Below are 27,256 nucleotides of genomic sequence, written 5' to 3'. Positions count from 1 at the left end.
GGCTGAGCAACAAGGAACTAGTAGACACAGGGTATAACAGAGATGTCTTTTTTTTATTACATCTAAGTTGATTCTACCTTGAACCCTACTACAAAGAAAAGGCAAAACAGTTTTTGAGTCACCTGTTTTTCCTACTCCCACACAACATTGAGTCAGTGTGGAGAATTTTAGTTTTGAGAATGATTTTTGAAAAAAAAAGTGGTAAGATCGAGAATCTGAAGAATATTGATATTTGGTGAATCCATTAATATTTTCAATTTCTTGAATTCATTATTGTAACTATTTACTTCTGTAGTACTTGGGAACATGTCAGTGTTGTCCTAGTGTTGTGCAGTATTCAGGAGTGCGTATAAAACTGCATTTGAATGCAATTTTTGGAACTATTGGTAGTTTATACAGCTTCTTGATTTTGGTCACATTATAGAGAAAATCTTGGTACAGCAGAAGGAGTAGCCATTGTAACATACACCATTGTACCATGTGATCATGTGTAATGCACTTAACTGGAGAGTTGCCAATCTGAAGGCATGGTTTGAGGGATAGCTCAACATTTCCCTGACTTGAAATGGAAACTTTATGACAAAAATGTGTTTTCTAAAATCCGACACGTGACCCAACTTGCACGTTTTGAGAAGAGCTTCATTTACCCTTTACTGAAATAAGCATTTTTTTTTATTATTCATGTGATGTCACCTATATTTCCCTAGTATTATGTATTTATTTAATTGACCCATGAGAGACATCTCAATCTTAGATTTTCAGGATAAACACTGACCAAATAGATTAATTCCATTTAGATTAATTGTGCATATATATTATATGGATATCCTAAAAAATTACTCAAGGAGTCAATCAATCAATCAGCATTTCTAGAGTGTGGCACTGTCACCCCTGAGGGTATTGGGGTGAGAGGTCTTCATCGCAAAGCCAGGTCTTGGGGAAACTGCGGGACGAGGGAAAGAATTAGCAGAAAAAGGCAAAACAGAGTTCAGTAAAACAAACAAGAGTCAAAATAGAGGGTAGAAAAACATGCAGAAAAATCAAAACAGAGAAGAAGAGGGCAAAACAGAGGGCAGAAAAACAAGCAGAAAAGGCCAAACAGAGGGGGAGACAAATGAGGGCGGAAAAACGAGCATAAAGGCAAAACAGGGGGCAGAAAAATGAGCAGGCAAAGGCCAAACAAAGGGGAGAAAAATGAGAGCAGAAAAACCAGCAGAAAGGCATACCAGAGGGCAGAAAAATTTACAGAAAAGGGAAATACAGCGCACAAAAATGACCTGAAAAGGCAAAACAGAGCAGGAAACAAGCAGAGGAGGCACAAACAGAGGTCAGCAGGAAGACAGGCAGCAGAGGGTAGCTAAATGTGCGCAACATGAACAAGAGAAATGTTGCAGGGGGAGATGGCACAAGGACCTGCTCAAATTGGTTGCACTGTGCCCTCCATTAAGTAGGTCCTGGGGAGGGCGGGGAGCTGGGTGTTGGGAGGAGGGAAACAGCAGGAAGAGGGAAGAAACAAGCAGTAAAAGGCAAAACAGAGGGCAGAACACCGAGCAGAAAGGCAAAACAGAGGGCCGCAAAAACTAGCAGAAATGGCAAAACTGAGGAGAAGAGGGCAATACAGAAGCCAGAAAATGAGCAGAAAGGCAAGATAAACAGAGGGCATAAAATCGAGCAGAAAAGGCAATATAGAGGAGAAGAGGGCAAAACAGCAGGCAGAAAAACTAGCAGAAAAGTCAAACTGGAGGGCGGAAAAACAAGCAGACAATGCAAAACAGAGAGCAGAAAAATAAGCAGGAATGGCAAAACAGAGGGCAGAAAAATTAGCAGAAAATGGCAAAAACTTAGGGCAGAGAAATGACCTGAAAAGGCAAAACAGAGCAGGAAACAAGCAGAGGAGGTACAAACAGAGGGCAGCAGGTAGAAAAGCAGCAGAGGGTAGCTGACTGCGGGTAAGCTGGACAGGAGAACTGTAGCAGGAGGAGCTGGCACAAGGACCTGCTCAATAGGGTCATGCTGTTGCCTTGGTGGAGGGCGGGGTGCTGGGTGGTGGGAGGAGGAGCACGATGGGAGGAGGGAAACGGTGGGAAGAGGGAAGAAACAAGCCGAAAAAGGCTAAACAAAGGGCAGAAAAATAAGCAGAAAAGACAAAACAGAGCAGAAGAGGGCATTACAGAGAGCAGGAAAATGAGCAGAAAAGGCAAGCAAAAAGAAAGCAGAAAGTCAAGCAGAAAAGGCAAAACAGAGGGCAGAAAACAAGCAAAAAAGGCAAAACAGAGGGCAGGAGAACAAGCAGAAAACGGCAAAACAGAGGGCAGAAAAATGAGCAGAAAAGGCAAAACAGAGTTAGAAAGGAGGAGAGGAGGCACAAATAGAGGGCAGCAGGTAGATAGACAGCGGAGGGTAGCAGACTGCTGCAAGCTGAATAGGAGAAATGACGCCGGCGGAGCTTGCACAAGGATACTGCCGTGGAGTAACAATGAACAACCCTGAATTTAGCAAAGTTGTTGAGGCGTTTCCCTGTACAATGCATTATTTAAACATAGAATTGTAAGTATTCCTTTACTTCTTATTTACCTCCCATTTAATCATCTTTTCTCTATTTGCATTCATTTGTGTAAAAAATGATGCCCCCACCTACATCTAGAGTTTGTTGATTGCATCTACTTGTGTAATGTGAACTGTTAGATGATGATGTTGTGCTTCTTTTTTCCTTGAGTCACATACATATTTTGTTCTCTTCTGTAGAATTACACTTTATGACTACCAGGCCATGTGTAGGACAAATAAAGAGAGTAGTGACAGTGCCCGTAGTTTACTAAATGTAAGTATACATTAGTATCCATCATAAACACCCACCCATAACTCCACTATTATGAGTAGTATACTTCCACTCATTTCAGATTCCTCATTCAAATTCTGTATTAATACCTTTTTCGCTCTAATATTTTGCTTCTCTTATCATGCACTGTTTTTATAAAAAATAAACAAAAATTGTCATGTTTTGCTATACATAGTTAAATACATTGCTGAAAGAAACTTTTTAATGCATCATCAATACTTAAACAGTTGTATCTTAGCACTCAATATAAAGAGTTTAACATCATCTCTGCTCACCATTTTCGTAAACCTAAGAGAAATGCATTATCCTCCATATGAAAGCAATAGTCATTCGATTCAATACATGAATGCTTCATTGTCAAACATCCAAAGCACAATTTCATTTAATTTTCTATACAAAAGAAACATAAAGGACGTGGACAATGCAAAGGAAAATCATGAGTTACTGCTCTATATGAGCCCCAGGTCTGGTGGTAAAAAGGAGTACACAAGCATTACTAAAATACGTTACAAAGTGTCTCTTTTTCCACAGGGAATCCTTGTCTTGATAAATTTGATCAAATTGAAGCCTGTGTAAAACTCTTTCAGTTTGACCATGCTAAGGCTGACAGTCTTCAAGAGCTGAATCCAAGTGGGCATTATTGTTTATCAAAATTAAAATGCAGATTATAAATATGCATACAATGGATTTGCCTTTGGCATTATTTGCATGTACAGTACCTTAGTGCAAAATATCGCTGGTGCAGCCTTTGAGCACCATCAGCTAGTTTTGAAGATAGAGACTTTGAAAAGGCTCAATCAACCCTTCATTGTTAGATCTCCATTTGTGGAGTATCCTGCAAACTCTCTGCTCCTTAAGTCAATTAATTATAAGCTGTTCTCTTGTTTATTTGAAAAGCTTTTCAGAAACTTTCAGCAATGACTTTTCATTCATAACTAGAAGTGTTAACATCATTCTTTAGAATCATCAATATTAGACATTCTGCTCATTAGTTTGCTAGATCCCATAAGTTGGTTGCTAAAAATATGTGTCTGATATTGTTTCGACCCACCTTTATATGCACTTTAAATTCATAAGTTTCCAGTTAACTGCAGTCACAGTACGTTTAATACTAGTCATATGTCTAAAATGTAAAATTCACTTGTGAATTACAATTTTTCAAACAAGGGCACTTTTTGTGTTTATAACTTTTAACTTGCCTTGACTACATCATCTGTTTGAATCCGTTTTTTACTATGAAACTCACCATTTCATTCATGATAATTGGCATTCAAATTATTTTCAATGTTTGAAAAAATGTAATTCTGTTATATGATGCTTTAGACAAAATATGCCTTTCACTTTTCTTATTAAACAAGTTACTTCTCTCCAGCCTTATAAAGCCTTCTTTGCTGCAGTAAAATGGATAATGACTGAACTTATATTGTAAGTAGAATTTGTACAAATTTGTAGCACATTTGAACTCTGCTTTGAATGCAAACAGTTGATTCCGCTTATAAGAAAACCATGTGGAGAAAAAATACTATTATTGGGTAAACATAATTTTTAGAATGGGAATACTGGATTTTTTTAAACAAAATAGCAGAAACTGGAAGTGTTGATATCTGGAAATCTGTAAGTGGAATCCACTGCAATTTTATTTGAGTAAATACACATCCATGGCATCTTCAATAGCATATTTAAACTTTCATTTAATGCTAACTCCTATATCAACATGCTTACATTTTGGAAATAGGACATACATGAACCGATTCAACTACAACATAAATCTCATTACTCACTGTCTATTTCTTGCTTTATTTATTTTTTGTTTCCGCAAAGACGTATTATATGTGAATTTAACTAATTTATTTTGGGCACGTGATAACAAACATTCTGGCCTTTGTGATTTTACTGAAACTAGGCAGCTTGTTGTTTGATAAGCAGGCCATTTTGCTGATTGAAAATGTCTGTGTGATTTCCTGTACAGTAATTTTGAAAAGTGTGGCCTGATTTACAAAGGTAACATTCATGTTTTAGTGAGTTTACACTTTTTAGAAAGTTGATTACTTTATGTATTTACAATCTCTTAGTCTAAACTTACTACAAAAGTGTAACTTGCGTTTTCCCACCCCAGAGTAATGCCATTGGCTTACTCTTCTGATGGTGGGTGACGCCCCTCCTCCTTAAGACCCTCCCTAAATCTCACTTACCTCTCCCTAATCTCATCCCTTCTTGTAGTAAACCTGTCCCTTTTCCCACCCACTCCCTCTGGTCCTCCTTACATTTACTACTAAACCCTATACTTAAGCGTGGTGGATACTCTACAGTCGGATGAATAACTCCACGCAAATAAGTGTAGGTAATGCAGAGACATAAAACTCTGCACATAGTTTGTGAATTGCAATTTGTAGTACATTTCTTATTACTAAAGAACGTACTATAAAGTGCAGTTTGTGAATCAGGTCGTTAGTATTTAATGCCAAAAGAATCTTCTATGACATTTCAATATTTACCATGACTGATGCTAATATGTTTAAATGGAAGTGCTTCTCAGAGTTCTATAAACTGTAATTTCAAATGTTTCATCACGACAAAAAAAGGTCCTAAATGTTTTAGATACATTTGACATATTTTCATTTTATAGACAAACAATTCATATAGATCTAAACAATGCTTTTTGTGTGCAGTATGTAAGCAACAAACAGTAAAATTTTACCTATTACATACCTTAAACTAAACACAAGAACACTTGCTTGTGTTTTTTTGTTACTATAGTCCATTGAATGTGTTATTGTTAGTCAAACATTCTAACTATTTTTCAAAGGTTTTGAAATGGTGTAACGTGGATTTAGAGATGTCCTTTGGCTGTCCTGACTTAGCCCAAACCAAACTGATAATGGCTATTTGGAGAATTTGGTCGATTTTCCCCATTTTAGCTTAGACTACAATTTTAAAGAAGCATGCAACACAACATTGTCATTATGACTCTAAATGATTTGTGGTTGAATTAGGGGTGGTCTGGTCCCAGTGCAAGTATGACCAGTCTTAAAACAAGTAAACAAAAGCTTTGCTGAAATGCAGTGTGAAATAAAACCAAACAGTTTGATGTGTAGTGAATAGAAGTTTCACGTTCCAACAGGAGAGGAGTTAAACTTTCAGTATGTCTTTGTACGAGATGCATGTATTTAATGTTTCCTAAACCAAAATGTCAGGAAATGATTTTGTGATTTGCCAACTTAAAATCTATTCACTGCCTTATTATTAGTTCCAAGTTATTCGAAAAAACTGACGGATGTGTTTATGTGTAGAATAAAATGAAAATAGTTATCATAGCCGTAAGAAAAACTGCTGTTGTCGTAAATAATTAATTTATTTAGTCAGTAGTGCTCTGTAAGCATGATTAATATTGTCCGTGCCGTCTTCTAGGTTTGCCATGCTAATGTATAATTTTAGCTTCTTCCCCACATGATTAATGTTTGGAAGATGGTTTCAAATCACATTGACCACAAAGAGCTTAGAAATCTTAATCAAGTTGTCATAGTAAATCTCTTGAGTGTATTTATTTGGGAAAAACATGTGAATACATGTGTATTTATATTTGAACGCTGAGCCACTGCTAATAAGTTACCACAAGTATTGGCAAAAAATTAACATTTTCTTTTTGAAGTTCTGGGCAGAGCAAAGGGGGTGTCTTATTTGTATTTGTGTTATGAGGCTAGGAAAGTTCTAACCATATGCCATTTTACTAGGGAATCTAAATGCATACTGAAAAATAATGATACATTATGGTTAAATATTTAGTGTGAACGCCACGTGATGGAAATTATTGCAGGTTAATATTAATCAAATTATTAAATTGTTTTGCTGCTATTTTTTTGTCGTATTTGTTTTAAAACTTTCAGGAAAGTGGTCCTGTGATTGATAACAGTACATCTTACCCATTTGTTTAGGTTGCTGGTGGAATTTAACCTATGCAATTTGTGGCACTCCGATCTGTCAGTTAAAGGTAAGAACGACGTACTCACCCATTGATAAAAAATTACAATGCATTTTGTTAAATGGTCTAAGAAAAATGCTCAGCTTAGTGCCTGTGTTTGGGAATGCAACTATTTCACCATTTTCAAGTGTAACACATTGAAAATATAAGTTTGACAGTGCGGTGACTGGAGCGCCCCTCCGCTGAACTGCCTAACCCACGTGAGAACCGCCCGCCGTATTGCGACTAATTTAGTCATTGGTGGGAGATTCTTTAGTGTTTCCACAGCAATGCATATAAAATAGGCATCCGAACCGCAATGGTTACGTCAAAGGAAGTTCCAGCACGGCATGTCCCGCCAAGTATATTGATACCTCTTGACTGCTGCGCCACAGCCAGGGAACAGCAGTTCTCTGGTGTAGTCAGCAGTCCTATGGTGTCACGACCATCAAGGTAATATTGTGGCGGTTGGGAGAATGCAGATGCCACCCCACCACCAGTCTGGTGGTCCGAGGACCACCAGACTCGTAATTAGGCCCGTAGTGTACACTTGCTAAGATTTACATGAGCTGAAATCTATTGCATAATTGGCAAATGTACCTCTCTGAGATAATATTAGAACAAGTATTCGGACTATATACACGACTGATATTTTTGAAAGCTGTGGCTTTGTTTTTAAATTGAGAGATGTGACACAGTTTTCTAATTATCGATACTCAGAACAAGACAGATGCCATTCTTGTTCCTACGTGTGGGAACAAACCATTGAGGCATCATGTGGCCTTTGATACTGGAGTTTTACTAAGTACATAGAAACCCACTTTCTCAATTGTGACAAACACAAGCCTTTCTTGTAGTTTGCACAATATTTTGAGGTACAGAATATGGGGTGTGCTCCCTTATTTCACAAAGGAATAATAAAGAATAGTAGTAGGTACACTCGGGCGGTGTCTGACAATTTAAAAAGGAGAATAGGTATTTATTGTAATGATTATGTGTGATTGGTGATAAAATGCCTCAAATATAAAAGTCCTTCACTATTATCAATGACGTTTGATGGCTGTTCTAAACATCAGGTCAAAGGGGGACAGTTGATGTTTGAGGCCTTGATTATGAGTGTAAGTGCACAAGTAGAGAGAGAGAGGTAATAAACGAAGGCATACCCTCCATACAGATACATCTTTACCTAATAAATGCCTGGGTCTCATTATTGCAAGGAATTTCCAACACCTGCATGGATTTTAAAGAATTTGGAAGGATCGCATCATCCACATCTTATTGTGGCAGGCTTCATTATAGGTGATCTATCCACACCAAGGTAGGTTATTACCACCTTAGTGGACTTGACCAGTGTTTGGAATTGTTATATAAGTTAGTCCTGAATAGTCGTAGGAATCCAGATATAGCTTAAAAATATCTTAAGGTATACCCAGCGAATTTCCTTTACTGATCAGGTACGTAAAATATTATTAAAAATAACAGGTTTTAGATATTTGATGAATTTCAATGAATAATTTATCCTGAAAGTTATGGCAATGTGTTTCAGCTGTGTTCATAGCCCATGTGAGTCTCCAGCTGTCTTTAAAAATAACACGTTTTAGATATTTGATGAATATCAAGATTTACGTACCCTGAGGTTTTGTCAACATGTGTGTTCATAGCCCATGTAAGTCTCTAGCCTTTGTCAGGGCACCTACACTCCCTGACTACCCATGCACTGATGCTATGCACTAACAGGAGGCATGATGCTCTCATACCTGCTTCTCCTGTCCTGAGAAGCACTTGCTGGAAAATTGTGTTACAGAAAAAAATTGTGTTATATCTAATTCATGAATTCACATTGATGCAAATCACCAGCGACTCGTAGACTCTGTACATCTCAAGCACTATAATGGCGTAACAGTGAGTTGTGAGCTATATTGCACTGCAAACAGATACTGCACTTTTGATCATACATGTGTTTTCAAATTCACACCTTCGTTAAAAATTACTCTAACTTTAGGGCAGGTTCAGGTTTGCTGGTCAGATCAGGGAGGCACTCTCCTTTAGTCACATTATGATCAAAAATGTAAATAAAGGCCATATAGTTTATAAGTAAAATAACTTTCTTCTGATTAGTTAGTCCCTTCTACTGCCCTGTTAGGTATAAATAAGTGATAGCATAATTAGTAACAGTAGATGAGCATTCATAAAGGTTTACATGGATTTTTAGGTTCAGCCAATATATGCCATATATTGGGTCGATGCTGCAGGATTGCGAAAGACTGTAGCACAGATAGAGATCCACATATGAAAAACAAACATAACTGTTTTCATGGTCTCATATGCTCAAACTATGCTATATCAAACAGGCTTGATTCTGCCAGAATGTTCAAGACAGTAATACTGTTAAAAAAACACAAAGGACAAATAAACACAAAAAGTAACAAGTGTAATCATTTGTGCAACACCAATTGAGACAAGCACACAATTACAGGTCGTGGCCACCTTAATAGTTTTGTGTAGGGTAATATGAACTGATGGTAACCTTACAAATCCCTTTGCTTGAATGCCTTGGATATCAAAAGCCTGGTTTTGACATGACTGTGGCCACGCCCCCTATGCATGGTGAGATCATGTGGATGCATATTGCCCAATAAAGTCCATGGCTGTTGGGTAATGAAGTCCCACTTTATACTACAGGCACTTTTCTTGATCTATATATATATATATATATATATATATATATATATATATATATATATATATATAATTGCATCTGCATTTTTTCAGTTTTTAACCTGTATGTATACCTCTTGGAAAAAAAGCCCCTGGGTTACACATGTTGGGCAAGAGCTTTCGTACAGTATTTGTGGAGGGGGAAGTAGTGTGGATTGTTTTTACAGCTGCCCAATAACCATTTTTCTTTATGGGGGCTTAGGCGAGTATATTGAACAATAGTATTGTTATATCGATAAAAGTGGAAGGTATGCCATTGCAATTACTACTATATCTAAATATCATCTCTCTGGTGTCGCCAATATTGCAAGGTGCTTCCTTACTGTGCAAGAGTTAACTGTCCAATATGAATTATTGAACTGGAAAGTATTAGGTGACATTCCTTACTGACAAGTCCTCTAAAAAAATAGACACTTCAATAGCTTGACAATGGTGTGTGCGTATGTAATTAGCTGGGTCCATTGTATGTCATCATTCAGACCCGAGACCAAAATTTGTAGATTGTAAATCCAGTTCTGTTTGAAATAGAGCAATTTAGGCTTCATGTTCTCTGTATTTTGGGTCAGTTTGTTGATAACATATCATTTTCGGTTGTATTCTGGGTCTTACTTTCTAAGAAATGCCTTGTTAATTTTGTGTTGTTTTTCTGCACTTTATTGTACTTCTGTGTTGATTTATCCTTTTTGTGACTTTTTGTGACATTATTCCTATGTACATGAGGCTGCATGGGCAGTTGATCATGTAGATCGCATTTTTCAAGTTACCGTTGATGAGGTACTTCAGATAACAGGGACTGAATAGTTCTTTCACTTTTTTTGTCAATGGACAGATATTGCAATGACCACAGAGGTGATGACCGAAGAGTGATTTCATGTTTATTGCAATATATTTTGTAGAACAATTGTCTTAAGTATTCTGTGAACTAATAGGTCTTTTAATGACATACCCCACCTGAATGAGAACATAGATTTTTCATATCTTAATGGACCCAAAGTATTAATTCTCCAGTGGTTGCTAATTATTTTCTTTAATGATTTGAATGTATTTAATATGTGGTGACGCAGAATGGGAGGTCTGACTCAGACTTCTGGAATGATTGGAGTAATTGGTCATAGGGGTTATTCAAGACACTCTTCATTGTTCTGTTTATTATTTTGTGTAGGGGCTCCCTTTCCCTAAGTTGTTTGGCTAAATTGCATGCATGTTTTTTACAGTAATTTTTCTCTGTATAATTACTTCTAAGTATAGGGAACTGAAGGATCGGCAAGCGGTCTCTCAATGATTTTGATTGGAAACTGTAATAACTAAGAAGTTTGTTTTGGGCATTGGCTTGTAAAGACCTCACATTTTAGTGTGTTAGTGTGTGTTTGTATATATAAGTCCAAGAAGGATATCTCCTTTCTGCTCATTGTCCTAGTGAATTTAAGAAATTCATTCCTATTAACCAGTTCCTAAATGTTAGAGCCTCATTCTTGTTGTTGTATTGTTTACAAATTAGAATATTGTTGGAAAATGGATTGGACTGACTCATGACATGCTTAATTTCAAAATTATGGGCATATAAGCATGCTATGCTGGGGCAAATGTGCTAACTGTGGAAGTGTCATGCACTTGTAGGTAAAAGTAATAATTTCTCATAATTACCATGTGTGTGCAGTCTAATACAAAATCAAGCAGGGACATTTAACCCCAATTGGTACCCCACAGTAAGCTGTCAAGGACAATCCCTCTTGTGGAATACTTGTATGCAAAGCCTCCCCATCCATTGTTATAAGTATTTCTGAATGTAGATCAAATGTAATTCCCTCCAGAGTATTAAGAATGCCCTTGGTGTCTTTCACTTATGAAGGCAGTTTAAGACAAGAGGTCCTAAAAATGGTCTGGAAATGTTGGCAAAGGCCCTAAGACAGATTCTGTGCCCAGCACAATCAGTCTTCCTGGTGCTGGAAAATTTCCCTTGTGCACTTTAGGCAAGATGTAAATTACAGTGCTGATTACAAGTGCCGGGTGTCACATTTGAGAATTATCACACATCATAAAATCCAACACTGCTGTTTTTTACAATTGTCGGGTAAACAAATTATCACTTATTCTTTGCTCTGCCATCAAACACAGCATTTACCATGCAGATTGTTTTCCCAACTACAAAGGAATCTACATGTCCTGGTATTTAACTTTGGTACATATTGACACGTTTTGATGACCAAAGTGTATATTGGATGTTTTATCATGTAATGAATGGTTACCACAAAATCCAATCAACTCGTATATCTGCAATCCCTTCTCAAAAAGAGTTTTTTCAGGGGTTCAGAATGTAATGAGTAACTTGTAACAACATTTTCACCTAAATCAAGTACCCTTAGACGCAAAGTAGGAGAACAGTCATTGGCTTTGTAAAAACCGCATTTTCCAAGGCAAGAAATCTTGCTTACAATTACATTTCATGACTAAAACAGTCAAAAAGCCTGCTGTATCAAAAAAAAAAAAAAAACTTGCATTCTGCCTTTGTGAGATGAAGAATGTAATGTGTGATCATTTAGTTTATGTGAGAAACTGGGTTATTGGTTGACTAGGGTGTTAACCCTGGTCAAGCGACAGCCACAATCCCTGTCAGGGTGAACCACATAAGATACTAAATTAACATGTGCATAACCCTTTGGTAGTCCTGTGTTCTAGCAGCAGAATGGGTCTGAAGCAACAAGGCAGGCCTCTAAGGGTTCAAGGAAGGCTTCAGCCTGCAAAGCAGTCCTTCCAGGTGTCACAAAGCAGTCTTGAGGGCTACACAGCCGGTTATAGCAGCAGACGGTCGTCTGAGAATCCTTCAGTAGTTCCAGAAAATAAACTGAAGAGTGGGTCTGAGGGTTCTATTTGTATAACTGGTGCCTTTTTTGACGAAGAAAATTCCAGAGAATTTTCTTTGAAGTTTCTTGAGAATTCCTGACTTACCTGCCTTAGCTCCAAGCTGGCTGCATAACATTGAAGTGGTGACAAGTCCTTTGTATGAAGGCAGAGCACAGCCTATTCAGTTGCAAGTGGGGCTGTGCCAAACCCCACCCTCAGCATACAAGTTGATAGCCGATGCAGGCACACCTAATCCCTCTATTATGTGTCTGTCTGTTCATAATATACGAAGTCCAACTTCCTACTACAACCAGTCATGTGACCCAGGAACAGGCTGCATGCAGTAAATGGTCAGGGCAGCACAACTGCAACTTTTTAAGAGCTGCATGTTTTAAATTGTAACTTACAATTTGACAATACCACTAAAGAGGATTTTTTATTGCAATTTCCCCGACATAAAACATGAAAACCTTACCTGTTCTAAATCAAAAATAAGTACTTAATAAATGTACTAAGTGTACAATGTAATCATATGCAGTGAAAAATTTATTTAGGAGCTTTTCACTAGAAGAACATGTAAAACTTAAAGATACATGCCCATCCTTTTTATTACAATGCACTCTGGCCTATAGGCTACCTAGGACCTCCTGTAGAGGTGACTAATATTCAATAAAAGAGGAGTTTAAGGCTTTGAAAAGGGGATTATATTGTCAAGTCAAATTGATAGGTTAAAAGTGTATACAGGCTGCAATGGCAGGCCTGAGACATGTTTTAAAGGGCTACTAAATTGGGTGGCACAATAGGTACTGCAGGACTACTTGTTCCATTTAATTTATAAGACCTGGGTATATTGTGTACCACTCTACAGTGGACTTATAACTAAATTAATTATGCCAATTATGTGTAAGACAATTTTATCATGGCTTAACCCCTTGGGTGAGGCCGCGTTTCTGCGCCTGTGCGGCCGTTTTGAAGAGTGGGCGGGTTCATGACGGCCCCCAGCTGTCATCAGCACATGAGCACTGTGATGCATGATGGACGGGGCCCGTCATCAGCACGCAAGGGGTTAAAGTAGTGGGTGCAAGCACTGTAGCACTGGTTAGCAGTGGTAAAGAGTCTTAGAGCTAACAAAAATGAATTTCAGAAAAAAGTGAAACGTAAAGGGTTTGGGGTGACCCTGCAGAGAGCTCCAAGTCCAACAGTGGATATTGAGATGTGATTAATTCCTCATGGATTGCAATGCAAGCACTTCATAGAAGATTGAATGATGTTTCAATCAGTCAGTAGCATGAGTGGGAGAGACATATTTCCCTGGCTGAATCCAACATCCTTGCTAAGTATATTTTAAAGATTTGGTAGCCATGTAGCTAGCAGAAAGCTGTGCTTTCAAGCCAGACTTAATCATAAGTATCCCTCACCATTGGTAGATGGTAAAGTGCAAGGTCTTCCTTCTAAAGTATTTAAATAACCAAGACCCGTCACACAGTGTTAGGGAACATGTACTAAAAAAAAGTACGCTCACATGCGCATTGAATTAAATAGCAATCCCCTTCGGGACCGCTTCCCGATTGCGAGTGCTTACCACTCTTCTGAGAAGGGTGGTAAACTGTGAGTGTTTTGCGACTGCAATTGTGGTTGCAAAACATTCTGACATAGCTTAAGGAGTCGCTGTTAGTGAGGGACTGTCTCGGAACACCCCTTCCTAATAGCGAGTTGCTAATCCTATTTTACGAGTCGCAAATTGCTTTGCGACTCGCAAAATAGGATTAGTACGTGGGCCACCATTTTTTTGCGGGCGCAAACAGGTTTAAAATCCATAAGCACCCTCAAAAACCCTTTGTACAGCTTGCCCTAGATGTGTCCCGTAAGACTCGAATATCTTCCTAATAAAACTAAAACCAATGGACAAAAACCTCAAGAAAAGAAATTAAAATGGGCTTAAAACGGGTCCACTATGCCTTCTGGGAAATCTAGGGGTTACAAATTAGGGTATCCCATTGGGCTAGCTAACTTAAAGTACAGAAAGTGCAAATTGCAAATATAGTTGTAATTTAAAACAAGTATTTCAATGATGAATTCCATAAACATTCATAAATTATAAAAATATCTACAGAATATGTATTAAATCAGCTTTTTGAACTTGTTAGACAGCAGGTAGATTAAAAGCATACACACTATCAGATACTGCATAAAAGATGATTCTCATCATCAGAAAATCCTTGTAAACAGAAAGGGCCTTATTTACAAGAAAGTGACTCAGCGCTGCACTGCAAGCCATTTGGCTGTGCCACGCTGCATCACTTTTAAAGCACAGGGATGCATCATACTTACAACAATATGTTGCATTCCTGTGCTATCTCCTGCACTGGGGCCCACAATTGGCTGGCATGCGCCAATGAAGGCACCCTTGCACCATGGTATAAGGATGTCTGCATTTTAGGGGAGATTGTTTTTGTGCAGAAAGGGACACATTCCTACAAAGATACAATCATGCGAGGTGTTTTCCTCTTTCTATGTGTACAGCATAAAGCAGCACACATAGAAAGAGGAAAAAACAAGTAGAAATATATGTATTTCTCTTTGTTGCGCCTCCTTACGCTTCCCCTGGGGAGGTGTAGGATTCCGATGCATTCCCAGGTTTATGAAATGTTGTAATTCTGGGTTTACAGCAAAATCCATGGGTGTTGCTTGGGATCACCCACAGCACGCCTCTTTCACGCAAAGTGCTACGTGAAAAGGGGCCGCATTTTCGTGGCCTTGAATATATGGAGCACCACACTTTGCTGCAGGTGTATGAAAAAAGTGATGCACCGGAGGCTCAAGGGGCTTGTACATATGTCCCACAGTTTTTTATGAGCTGAAAGATTTTACCCATATAGGGGTCAATTAGGATCGTGGATTTTCCGCATCCTCCGGGCTGGTTTCAGTCCGCCGCATTTCCGCCGCGGTCGGCTTACAACCGCGGCGGAAAAGCTCTAACATGTCTGGCGGTGTCTATCAGACACCGCAAGGCATATTAGGATGTCTGGAGTACTATGCCTTTCCACGGCGGCATTTCCGCCGTGGAAAGGCATACGGACTTTTGTTTGGGGGCCCGTTGCGGGCCCCAAGGGGTGAAGGGGGGTGTGGGGTGCACATGGGGGGAACCTATGGTACCCCCCTACCTTTGTGTGCACAAAGCGGCAGGCACCGCGCGGTGCCTGCCGCTTTGTGCATGCAAATGCACAGCTTACATTTTTAACATTGCGGCGGGTGCTGCTTCAAGCCGCACCCGCCGCAATGTTAAAAATAGAGAATGTGACCGCCAGGGTGGTGGTCACATCCTAATTGCACAGGAGGGAACGCCGCAGCACATGCGTACGTTCCCTCCTACTCAGGGCTCGCGGACGGACGCAAGTCCGTCCGCGATCGTAATGTGCCCCAATATTTGCCATGGAGTAGCAAATTTGCAAGGATGGCAGCATTTGGAGGTGGAAAAAAGCAGGATGGCATTTTTTTAAATTCACGTTGCGTAAAATGGGTAAAATATAGCAGCTCCTCAAATCCCTAAAAAGAGATGGAATAAAACAGAGTATGTTAGGTGCTCTGAGTCGATATATTATCACAAGGGCATTTAGATAAAAATGTGGGTATGTCATTTTGGACTGGTAATGTCACTAAATGGTGAAAAATATCCAATCTAAAGCTGGTCAAGAGTAACTTATTCTTGGTTCTATGGACAAACTTTAGGTATGCTTGCAGAGTAAAGATAACCAAGGCACGCTAGGTTTAATTAGTTCAACAGTCAGCCTATCTTCCTTAAACATCATGAGACATATCTTTCTTAGTTCATTTCTTGATTTAGACTGCAAGGTTTCAGGGAATTCAAAATGTTCTGGGAGCCCCAAATCCAAACAAGTCTGTTTACTATTTTTTAGCCATGGTATTTGATGCAATGCAGTCAGGTTAATGCTCTCCTTGACCACCTTAAGATTGAGACGAGTGTCAGGACGTGTCCACAGTTTGTGCCATAGAAGTATATAGGCAGTGACCGTGCAGTGTTGGGCAGATACGTCATCTGTGATGCACTGACAATAAAGATCTAAAACAAAAATCTCCACAGTTTGTAAGGAGGGGGGCATATCACAAAATCCTCATAGGTCTGCCCCATATAATGCAGTTAGTACACACTTGGCCTTGTATATAGTCGTACAAAAGGGGGTGGTGATGGACGGAGCATCTGAACCAATCAAACACTCATACCCAGTCAACAGATCTGGGTTTAATCCATCACCGTTCTTTAGCCCACTCTGCCACCCCAGTTCAGACATGGCCATATGCAAATTAGTCTGACCCTGTGCCTCATGAGAACAGTCCGGCCCGAACTGCCAAGCCATGCATTCCCTGGACCGGAAACAAGCTTCTGTGGACCGGTTTCTGGCATTTCAGCCGTCTTCAGCCCGGCTTGCTTGAATCCAGTGGCAAAGTGAGCAAGGGACTCATGTCTGAGCATACCCTGCCAACTTACGGCGAACAAAGTGGTACAAAAGGGGGTGGTGATGGATGGAGCATCTAAACCAATCAAACACTCGCACCCAGTCAACAGATCTGGGTTTAATCCATCACCGTTCTTTAGCCCACTCTGCCACCCCAGTTCAGACATGGCCATATGCAAATCAGTCTGACCCTGTGCCTCATGGGAGCAGTCCAGCCCGAACTTCAGTCTTCAGCAAGCCGGGCTGAAGACGGCTGAAATGCCAGAAACCGGTCCTCGGAAGCTTGTTTCGGCTTGCTGAAGACTGGACGTAGAATGATCCGATGTTGAATTTTTGTTTTTTGAAGTGATCCTTTTAGATGTTCTGAAAATGCATGAGTAGTCATTTATCTGGTCATGATACTACAGTGGTAGGCACCGTGCTTATGGCTAGGACTGTAGTTTAAAAGTAAAGGCAGTGTCCTTTTGTGAGAAAAAAAATCCTTTTGTGTTGTGGGCTCTAGAATAAAAAATTTAAGACATGGCAGAATTGTGTTGTAGCATTTGTGGTTAGGATGCCTTGTTTTTTTCCATTTGTTTATTGAGTTTTACAAAATACATAACGAGGCATGAAAGGAATACATTCATTCAGAAATCATATTTCCATACACGTACAGAGAATATCTGGTAGTCCAAGTGGAATACATCTCATTTGTCAGAACTGGGGGGAGGCGAGAAATTGAGGAAAAATGGGGGCACCACTCAACAAGGCAGTAATGAGTGTAACAATATGTAGGTTTTATGAGTATGCAGTGATCATCTATGCTATTGCCTAACATCCCCGTGTGTACAGGCGTTCATCTGACCTAATGATCTGGCATAGGGCCTAAAGCTGCTGCTGGCTTCTCATCGCTCATCTCAGCCTGTGCTCTCAGATAACCTTCTAAGGGGGACCAGACGTCTTTGGGTGGTTCCATGCCGGCATCAGGTCCCAATATGAGGACAGGTGTTCTTGGCAGTAAGCTGTGTCACGCTTTCAACCCTCCCTTTTTGGAGTGGATCATCTGGCCCAATGCATTGCAATCTGTCATTTTGCTAATAGTAGCAGCCTTGCCATTAGCCTTCCCACCCCGGGTGGGACATCCTTAACAGAACCCAAAAGTGCAACGCATGACGAGCGCTCAATCACACATTCTCCGATTTCTTCAATAGTGTTGAAGTTCACCGACCAGAAGTGCTATATTTCTGGACAGCTCCACACCAGGTGGGGGAAGTCTGTTGTGGGCACCGAGCGGTGCAAGCAGTGCTGGTCTTGTAGGAGGCCCATTCTATGCAGGCACGCTGGAGTGTGGTCAATATAATGTATGAATTTAAAATGTATGAGTCGCAATCTATAATTAGGGGGACGCAATCTAAAATGCAGGGAAAGGGCCCTAGACTGAGCGCAGCGGTATCTCCACTAGTCATCAGTGAAGGCAGCATTAGGATCTGTTAACCATTCCTGTCTAGCGCGGAATTGGTGAGGAGAGAGTTTCTGTAGAATATCCAAATTAAATAAGCAGGAGATAAGTAGTAGGTTAATTATGTTTAATCTTTGAGGCAGTACTGCTAAGAGCAGGTCCAGTATCGGAATGAAGTGGATTCCAATTATATTTGGAATCACAGCTAACTGAATGGCAGCTGCCATAGTCAAAAGTACACAGGGAAATGAAAGAGAAAGGGACAATAAAACAGAAATGTAAAAGCAATGTAACAGTTTCCAGGACTTGGAACGTAAGGAGGCCGCAGGGAAAGAGTCATGCAGTGTTCTAAGCACAGCACTCAATTGGTAATATGTGAGTGGGTCCAATAAAGTAACATTAGGCCCCTGAAGGGTCTGCTGAAGGGTAACAAAAGTGCCCTCTGGATAGAGCATTCCCATAGTTGTTAGTTGCAGGCTCTGCTGCGTAGACGGGGTGCCTGTATCTTGTGTAAAGGGTAAGGAGGGATGCACAATGATGGGCTCTGATGTATCAAATAGGATACAGAGGCGAGCTTGCCGCCGGAGATCATTCCATGCCCACACTGTGCAAACAACAGTATTGGCATGCGCACAAGGGTGTTTAGATTCTAAGAAGAATGCCTTGTTGCTAGAACATTTTTGCTTCTGTTAATAATTTGATTGAGAAACATAGTAGGCACATTATGCTATAACTTATTGAAGTAGGTGCAGTCTGTAATCATATACAAAGGATTGATCAGAACTTATAGTTCACTCGCGAAGTAGGAGGATTTTGCTCAGTTGTGAGGGAGAGCGGCTCTCTTTTATTTTTGGAGTGATTGAGACCTGTTAGAATATATCTCAATAGTGATGAAATGGTGGTGGAAAGAGTCACAGTTAAATGTTTTTGAAGTTGGAGAGAATGGTTGTTAGGGTTTTAGTAGTGAGGATGTTTTCTACTTGGCTGGGAACAAAAGATAATAAAGCAAAAGTCTCTCAGTAGGGGATAAATTGGCAATAATTTGGAAAATGAGTGAATACTGAAACTATTACTGTATCAATGGATTTTAATGTTATTGGTAAATTAAATTTGGGGTAGAAGAGAAGAGCAGATGTGTGGGAGAGATTAGGGTCAAAGGGCAGCTTAGGAAAGCATGGTCCAAAGATCAGAATATGAATGTAGCCCGTTATGGAAACACGTTGCCAACAACGCTTTAGAGATTTTTTGGGGAGGTGATAAGCTAGAAGTAAAGAAGATGGAATTGTTGATAACTACTAATCTGCTGCCTGTTTTAAATTATTGGTCTATGTTTTGGATATGATGGCTGTCACCCAGTCTTAAGTAGTTGAATATAGAAAAAGAGACTTCAACTTACATTTTGATTAACTGTTCACTTCTTTATGATATACTCAATGTGGCATTATATCTTAGGGCCATTGAGTGCCATATCACTTTGAACGTATTAACCACCCCTGAAAATGACCACCTAAATAATAAACATTTAAATTCCACCCAAGGAAAGAAATGAGGCAGACTGCATTCTTAAGTTTTTGGAAACAGGGCTTAATGCTATATGATTTAGTAGTCCATGAAAGACTTCTGCGTGCATTGCTACAGAACAGTAGTTTAGTAGTAGGTGGTTTGGAGCTAAGGGGAGAAGAATGGAGTAACGACTGCATTTGAGCCGGGGAAAAGGGATGTTAAATAGATTGAGGTCTATTCACAAACTGCATGTTGTAGTATATTTAGTCGTACTACAGTAGTTATATTAACATAGCACAAAATGCTAGTTACCAATCTACATGCAACAATCTAGGCCTCTGCTCCTCTCATCTTTTATGTATTGAGACCTTCACCCCAACTGAGGAGATTTTCGCACATGTAGGCGTAAGAAATTACCATCTTTTGTGATGTTTCCTGCAATTTTTGCCTTTTCTTCTTAACTCGCTTTAGCACTCTGTGGTCTTTAACTCTGCTAACCAGTAGTAAAGTGCCTGTGCTCCCCTTTAAACATGGTTGAATTGGCTTACTATTGCTTATATGCCCCTAGTATATGGTGTAAAAAGTGAGCCCAGGGCCGGAAAGTGAAATGCCTCTTGTGGACTTCAGCACCTATTGTGCAATTACAACTTCCTTTTAAATGTTATTAAGTCACTCTATGTTGACCTTGCAGCCTACAATGCAGGGTGCATAATACAGTGATTAGCACCTACAATCTATTTTCACTGTAAGAAGGCCCTGGTTGGCCTATAGGAGTAAAGGAAAGTGGGATTAGATCTCACGTTTACTGTTTCAATCACAAAAAGAGGGAGGAGGATAGTCGGTCCATTCAGTTCCCCTGATCAGATCCACAATTAATCAAATAAAGATTTGGAATGGACACTAGTATCTACAGAACCATTGGTTCGAAATTGACAACCCTCATAGGCAACCTGATTTTGCGATGCGGTATATCTGTTTTTCCGCCCCATCAGGTGTCATGGCATATTCATAGGGTAGTCAAAAAGTGTGGTATGCCTGCCTCACTCGACGACGTATCCATATATATATAGATATATGGTAATCTAGTTACTCGATTACAATTATATCGCCCCATTTTTAACCAACAGTGTTATCTCCCTTTCCATTAAAATATTTTTGGAGATTCACTGCTTTTATATTTTCTACACCCTCCCCATTATTTCTGGACACTTCTATTTGGACCAGAGGTAGCCTCGGGTGAGGCAGGCATACCACACTTTTTGACTACCCTATGAATATGCCATGACACCTGATGGGGCGGAAAAACAGATATACCGCATCGCAAAATCAGGTTGCCTATGAGGGTTGTCAATTTCGAACCAATGGTTCTGTAGATACTAGTGTCCATTCCAAATCTAACGTTTACTGTGCCTGGATTGGTACTAGCTAGAACTGTTATTAAACCACTCACTTTTATATTTTGTAATATCCCAACATAATAGTGAAGTAACATTTTTACTAAATGTTAGGGAATAGTGATTTATAGGGAATTACCTTTTCCATGCCTTAAGCTCCTGGAGGCTAATCTGCATTAGCTCTCCAGCAGTAGCCCCATGGGTGATTAGCCATGATGAAGTGTGAAAATTACTCCCTGAACATAGACAGTGGCTTGGCATTGGGGAGGTGTTTCTCTTTCCCTGGCAGTTAGACCAGGTGGGTTAAACCCAGAAACGTAATTTACATCAAAGGGGCCCAAACTTGTCACAAGCAAATGTTAAGTGTCACTTGGAAAAGACCCAGCTTTTGGGTTTTCAGTCTATCAGTCATTAAGCCAAATGGAGGGAGAGCTGTCCCCAACACTAGGTTGAAGTGACCACAAAGGAGTGGGCTGCTCATTATCCCCGTCATACCTCTGGTTGCGAACACAGGCTCTACAAAAGGGTTGAAGGGTTTCCTCATCTTGGTTTTCGGGGGTGAGGGCATTGTGGGGTTGCTTGCAGTAGGGCAAATATGAACTGCTGCAAATATGGGTAGGATAACTCCTGTTAACATTTATAAAGTTGGTTAGGGAGGGGTGAGGGGGCACCCCCATCCACTAGCCAGTGTCAAGCATAAATGTGGCAACCTCAGACACCTTCCTCAGGACGCTTTCTTGACCTGCAGAAGAATGGAAGAGAACTGGACTTGCTCTCTTCTGTGGACAAGAAAGTGGACTCTAAGGGTCAGTTGGCTGACTTCCCTTGTGGCTACAGGTTTACAAAAAGCTCCATGAGGCATTTTACTGAAGTGAAATTATCAGCGGACCGGTACCAACTGGACCTGACATGGACCCTGCTGGTGGCTTCTGCTGGAGTGGATCTTGATCCCCAAGTGCTATTCCTGAGATCCTGGGAACCTGGCCTGTGTCTAACGGGACTATGAAAATCTGGGACTTTAGAAAGTCTTTTGACTTCCAGACCTCCGAAGTGCCAGGACCAACCACCTTGGCCTATCTGACCAAGGCACCACCTCCATTGGCTAAGAATTCAAGTTACTCCACTTGTTGCTTCTCCACAGCAGTAAATGAAATTGAGTGGACCCTCTGTAACAAGGTGTCTGGCCTTGTCGAATCCAAAATAGAATAGAGCTGTAGACTTGCCCACTGAAGCATTCTGAGCTCCACAATTGGTCTGAAGGTAAAAATCTTGACCTCAGGTAAGGACGCAAAGTAGCTTACTGGTGAGTGGACTGATCAGAGAGTGGATTTCCCTGGGCACGAAATTTTTAATTCTACCACTCTGCGCTTTTCCCGCCAAAACCAATAGCTACCATGTGTCCTCATCCAATGTCTAATTCCCTTCATTAAGACTTCCGCGGATGCAGACTGCTGATTTACGCCTCAGAAGGATTTTCACTTCCAGAAAAAAGACTAAATGTCTTATTTAGAGTTCAGTGGTGGACTACTCAATCCAAAATGTGACGGATATTCAGTCTGTAGTATTACAAGTGTCATTGTATATAATGCACTTGTAATACAATGCTTGTGATGGAGTATCCTGTCTGTCAAAATATAAATCATGCCCAAGGTGCCAAACGAAAGTCTCCAACTGAACTAAATCTGGTTGTTGTATCCGACCCAGGCTCCATCACTGTCAAACTCAAATTACGCAAAGATTCTCTCTAATTTTCTAATTCAATGTACAATTTGCTTCACTTATTGTTTCAACTTTATTACTTTTGTGGTATGCTGGATGAACACTTACACACTGCGCCAAGTTAATGTGTTCTGTGCCATAGGTACATTGAGTTGGGCTCAGATTAATTTAGTGACTTGTGTGTTCACTCTGATTGTTGCCTTTAGTGTCGTCAAAGGTTATTGTATTGGTTACATATCATAGCCTCAATACAAACAGCCTTATAAATGGTGTGATATTTATCACACCTCCTAAAATCTGACTCTACCAAGTCTGGTATTTATCAGGTGAGATACTAGTCAATTATGGGGAATAACATATGGGTTTTGGTGCTTATTACAAACCTACATGTTCTGGTAAAATCCAGATGGTTTTTCCCCAATAAATATCTACAGGTTGACCTGCTGATATTGATCACATAACGGTTAGCTGCGATTTGTTTGGTGACAGGAATTACCAAACATATTGTAATTAATCACACTACTTGTAATGATAAGCCTTAATGTACTTGAATATATAGGACTGTGTATAAATTACCTCCAAAACAGAAGTATGCATTCCACATTCTGGACTTCATTCTACTCTCTTGAGTTTGCATTTTAGTTGCATCTAAAAATAAAATATTATTGATATATATACAGCACAGAAAATGAAACAGAATCTGGAGCCCTGTGATACAGAATATCCAGCATTTATCTCTGAACGCACAATAAAGGAAACCATGGGGAGCATTGCCTGTGATGACTGTTTCAAGTAAGTGCTTTCTTTCATTTTTTATGCAGTTGTTTGTGGAAATGTAACTACGGTGCCTAAGGTTATGTTCAGGGATGTGTAATTCTAGTTGTTATCTTGTAGAATGAGATATTTTAAACTTCTCTGGCACGATACCATATTTTATATTGTAGGGTTCGCTTCAAGGTTAGCTACTCTTTTTTTTTACCAAGGCATGAATACAGTACTTGTTGTAAAACATTGGTTTATTCAATATCTCCTTCAAGTATAATGTTTAAAGGTATTATGGGCTGAAAGTCATTCATTCGATCCCATCTATGCACAAGTGTACGGGGAGAATCCTTAATAGGCACACAGCAAAAAGAGTTACAAAGAGCATATGCTGAATGCTCAGTCAATAGAAGATGAAAACAGGTAATTTATTTATTTGTAATTCAACTATTCAATCCTAATCTTCAGATTCAAGGTTCTTCCCAAGTTTCAACTTTGTAATATTTTGAGGCTGGAATTACCTTTCAGCCTGGAAACGTGACAGAAATTATATGTCTGGTAAGTGCTTGTCTGTCAGAGCAGCATAATTCTGCAATCAGCCCAGCAGCAGCTTAACCCTCATTGGTGTGTCTGGACTAAGAGACAACCCTATCCACATCTGCGTAATACTTTACAGATCATACTCTCTCAAGTGAAAAACCATGAAGGTGCATATGAAGAGGATTCCCTCAACTTTTTCCAGTTTGCCATAAGAAATGGTCTTCTAAAATGAGTGGCTTTCAGTTGTTATGACTTCTAAATAATCTCTGTGGCACTAGTTGAGGTGAGACATGTATAGAATCAGGCATTTGAGTTGTTTCTTCCATGATGAGATCCAAAGAAGGAGGCCCTGCAGCTGTGACTTTTTTGAAAGAAGAGAAGTTATATTGTCCAAAGTAGGCAGTAAATTCATGGCTCAGTTGGAAGAATAAGGTCCAGATTACTGAGAACAGTGTGAAGTATGGCTTGAGGAAAGAGCCTTCCCAAAGCCACCTGCACCTTTATCCCAGATAACCCAGACGAAAAGCTCAGCAACTTTGAGACATCTGCATCATGATGAGATGGTCAAAGACATGGCAAGGTCTGAGTGGGCTGCCAAGCTTGAACTGCTCCCTTGTCTGGCCCCCTTCATGCCCAAACTGTGAGCTAGTAGTTGGGTGTACTAGGGCCACTAAAACTCCGGTGAACAGAAGCATGGTGGCTAACTGAACCCCAAATGACTTAGCAAGAACTTGTGTCACCCTTCCTTACATGACAGGAACTTTTTTTGCATGTGCTTGTGAGGCTGCCTGCAAAGATATGGCATGCCACGGCTTGGAATACAAGTATAGAAGCATCAGGAATGAGTTGTGTATCTATCTCACCAAATAATTAACAGCTTGATATAGAGTTTGGTGGATAGGTTACTTAATCACAAACCTGTCCGATACCCCATCAGCCTTATTACAAGTGCACTATATTCTCTGGCACTTAGTAAGGCAGAAGGGATATCCATTTCGTTTGTGATGGAGTAACCACTCTAAATAAGTCCCTAAGTTATTTGAGACAGTCCATGGGCATGATATAGAATTTGGCAGATGGGTTATTCTGTCTCAAATGTGCATTTTATGCTATGGCATTTATAATAAGGCATATGGGATTTCCATTTCGCTTGTGATGGAGTAACACCTCCGAACTCTAAATCAGGCTCCAAATTCTTCTCAGGAAAGACTTATCCTTTTACATGTGTGATGGTCTGCTTGCAAATAGGTAGCACATTACATTTTTGGTCACAGGTGATTTAATTCACTTGGGCAGAAGATAGCCATTTGTTATATGAGGGATGGAAAGTTTACTTGCTTAGCGATTGCTTTGATCAGTGAAACTGACTAGCAACATTTGAGGATTTCTGTTCAAACTGAACAGCTGCCAATTGAACATGATTATCTTGGGAGCATCTGTATCACAGAGTTGTACACCCACTGAGCATGGAACACTGTGTCTCCTGCTCTCATCATTTGACAAACTACTTATGCCTTTCCTTTTTTGTAAGAATGAGATCTGTTAATCGTAGTTTTTTTGAGGTCTCTCACTAAGGGCCAGATGTAGATAAATATATTTTACCGACTCATAAATACCGAATTTTACCGATTCGGTATTTATGAATCGGTAAAATATAAGGAGGGAGATGTAGGTAAATCCAGATGTGGATTTACCGAATCTGTAAAAGTCGGTATTTACCGATTCGGTAAATACCGACCGGTAATGCCCATTCATTCCTATGGGCTTTGAAGCCCATAGGAATGAATGGGCATTACCGATTCGGTATTTACCGAATCGGTAAATACCGAATTTCACAAGGGTGCAGGGGGTGTCACTTTGACACCCTCTAGCACCCCCAAAACAGGTTTGGTGTGTGATGGTAAAATACCTATTCTGTAAGGCTTGTGGGACTCAGAAGAGTCCCACCTACATCTCAAAATTACCGAATCGGTTAAAATACCGATTCGGTAATTTACAGAATCGGTAAATTTACCGATCGGTAAATTTACCGATTCTGCCCCCTACATCTCAAAATCCAATTACCGGTCGGTAACGGCCGAATTCGGCCGTTACCGACCGGTAATTGGCCACCTACATCTGGCCTTAAGTCCCTAAAACTACCCAGGCAGCGGTAGCTTTAGCTTTTCTAAACCGATTATTACATGTTTACTGTTTTAAAATGTCTACATATGGTTTGCAAATAAATCCAAGGAAACCGTTTTCTTGCTTTAAACGATCGAAACCTGTCGCAGCTCTTTGACTACCAATAATGACTTTTCTCCAAGTGTATTAATACACATATTTTTTAGATGTTGCAGACAGTAATAGCCACAGTGACACAAAGCACAGCCATCTGGAAATGAACGCAACATGCAAAACTGGGAAAGTAAAGTAGAAACAAGCAATAATTTCTCCTTTCTGACGACAAACGTTTGTGTGCGGAAGCTTTCTTTGAAAAAGCAATATACCTTTTCATGCATGTTGCTACAGTTCTTTTTTTATGGGTAACATAGTCTTTTCTACGTTTTAGGGCGTAAACAAAGTAAATGAAAATATCTTTATATTGATGTTATAACGACCTGCGATATTTACCAGTCCAAAAACACAGGAAGAAGAACAAGAGTGCTAATAGCGCATTGTTAAAATATATATATATATATATAATGCACTCACTAGTTCCTAAATATGTTATAACATCCAGGTGAAAATGGATTTGTGATCTTTAAAAATATTTAGCATGGTTATTTTTGGGAGATAATAGTTCATTATTTAGACACAGTATTCATAAGCTCCTAACAATGTGGCATTACCAGGTGAGAATTGTTTTGCATTTTTAAATAATATTTTGCATGTTTGTTTTTTGACAAAGTGCCCTAAGCCCAGAGTAACATTTAATGGCAGGCTGATTTACAATTTAAAAAAGTACCCTATTGATTAAAACATGAAAAACTTTGGTGGAAACATGGGGCCCGATTCACAGAATGAATTTAAGACTCAATCCTAAACTTACTACTATTTTGTTATTCACAGAATGCACTTACTACTTTT

At 39.7% G+C, this 27,256-nt stretch overlaps 1 protein-coding gene across 1 annotated transcript in view; it reads left to right on the top strand.

Annotated features, from left to right (window-relative positions):
• The window catches only part of CACNA2D3 (calcium voltage-gated channel auxiliary subunit alpha2delta 3), a 2,522,256-nt gene that overhangs the window by 2,378,418 nt on the left and 116,582 nt on the right, over positions 1-27,256 (top strand). Inside the window, exons 32-35 of the mRNA XM_078662383.1 lie at positions 2,746-2,821; positions 4,212-4,264; positions 6,772-6,827; positions 23,566-23,677. Coding sequence (XP_078518509.1) covers positions 2,746-2,821; positions 4,212-4,264; positions 6,772-6,827; positions 23,566-23,677 — 297 coding nt within the window. The remainder of the gene's footprint in view (positions 1-2,745; positions 2,822-4,211; positions 4,265-6,771; positions 6,828-23,565; positions 23,678-27,256) is intronic.

This window comes from Lissotriton helveticus, chromosome 9 (assembly GCF_964261635.1).
Source record: "Lissotriton helveticus chromosome 9, aLisHel1.1, whole genome shotgun sequence".
In the NCBI taxonomy this organism is placed as follows: Eukaryota; Metazoa; Chordata; class Amphibia; order Caudata; family Salamandridae; genus Lissotriton; species Lissotriton helveticus.
The sequence above is the reverse complement of the archived record's forward strand: the minus strand, read 5'-3'. Positions and strand labels throughout refer to the sequence as shown.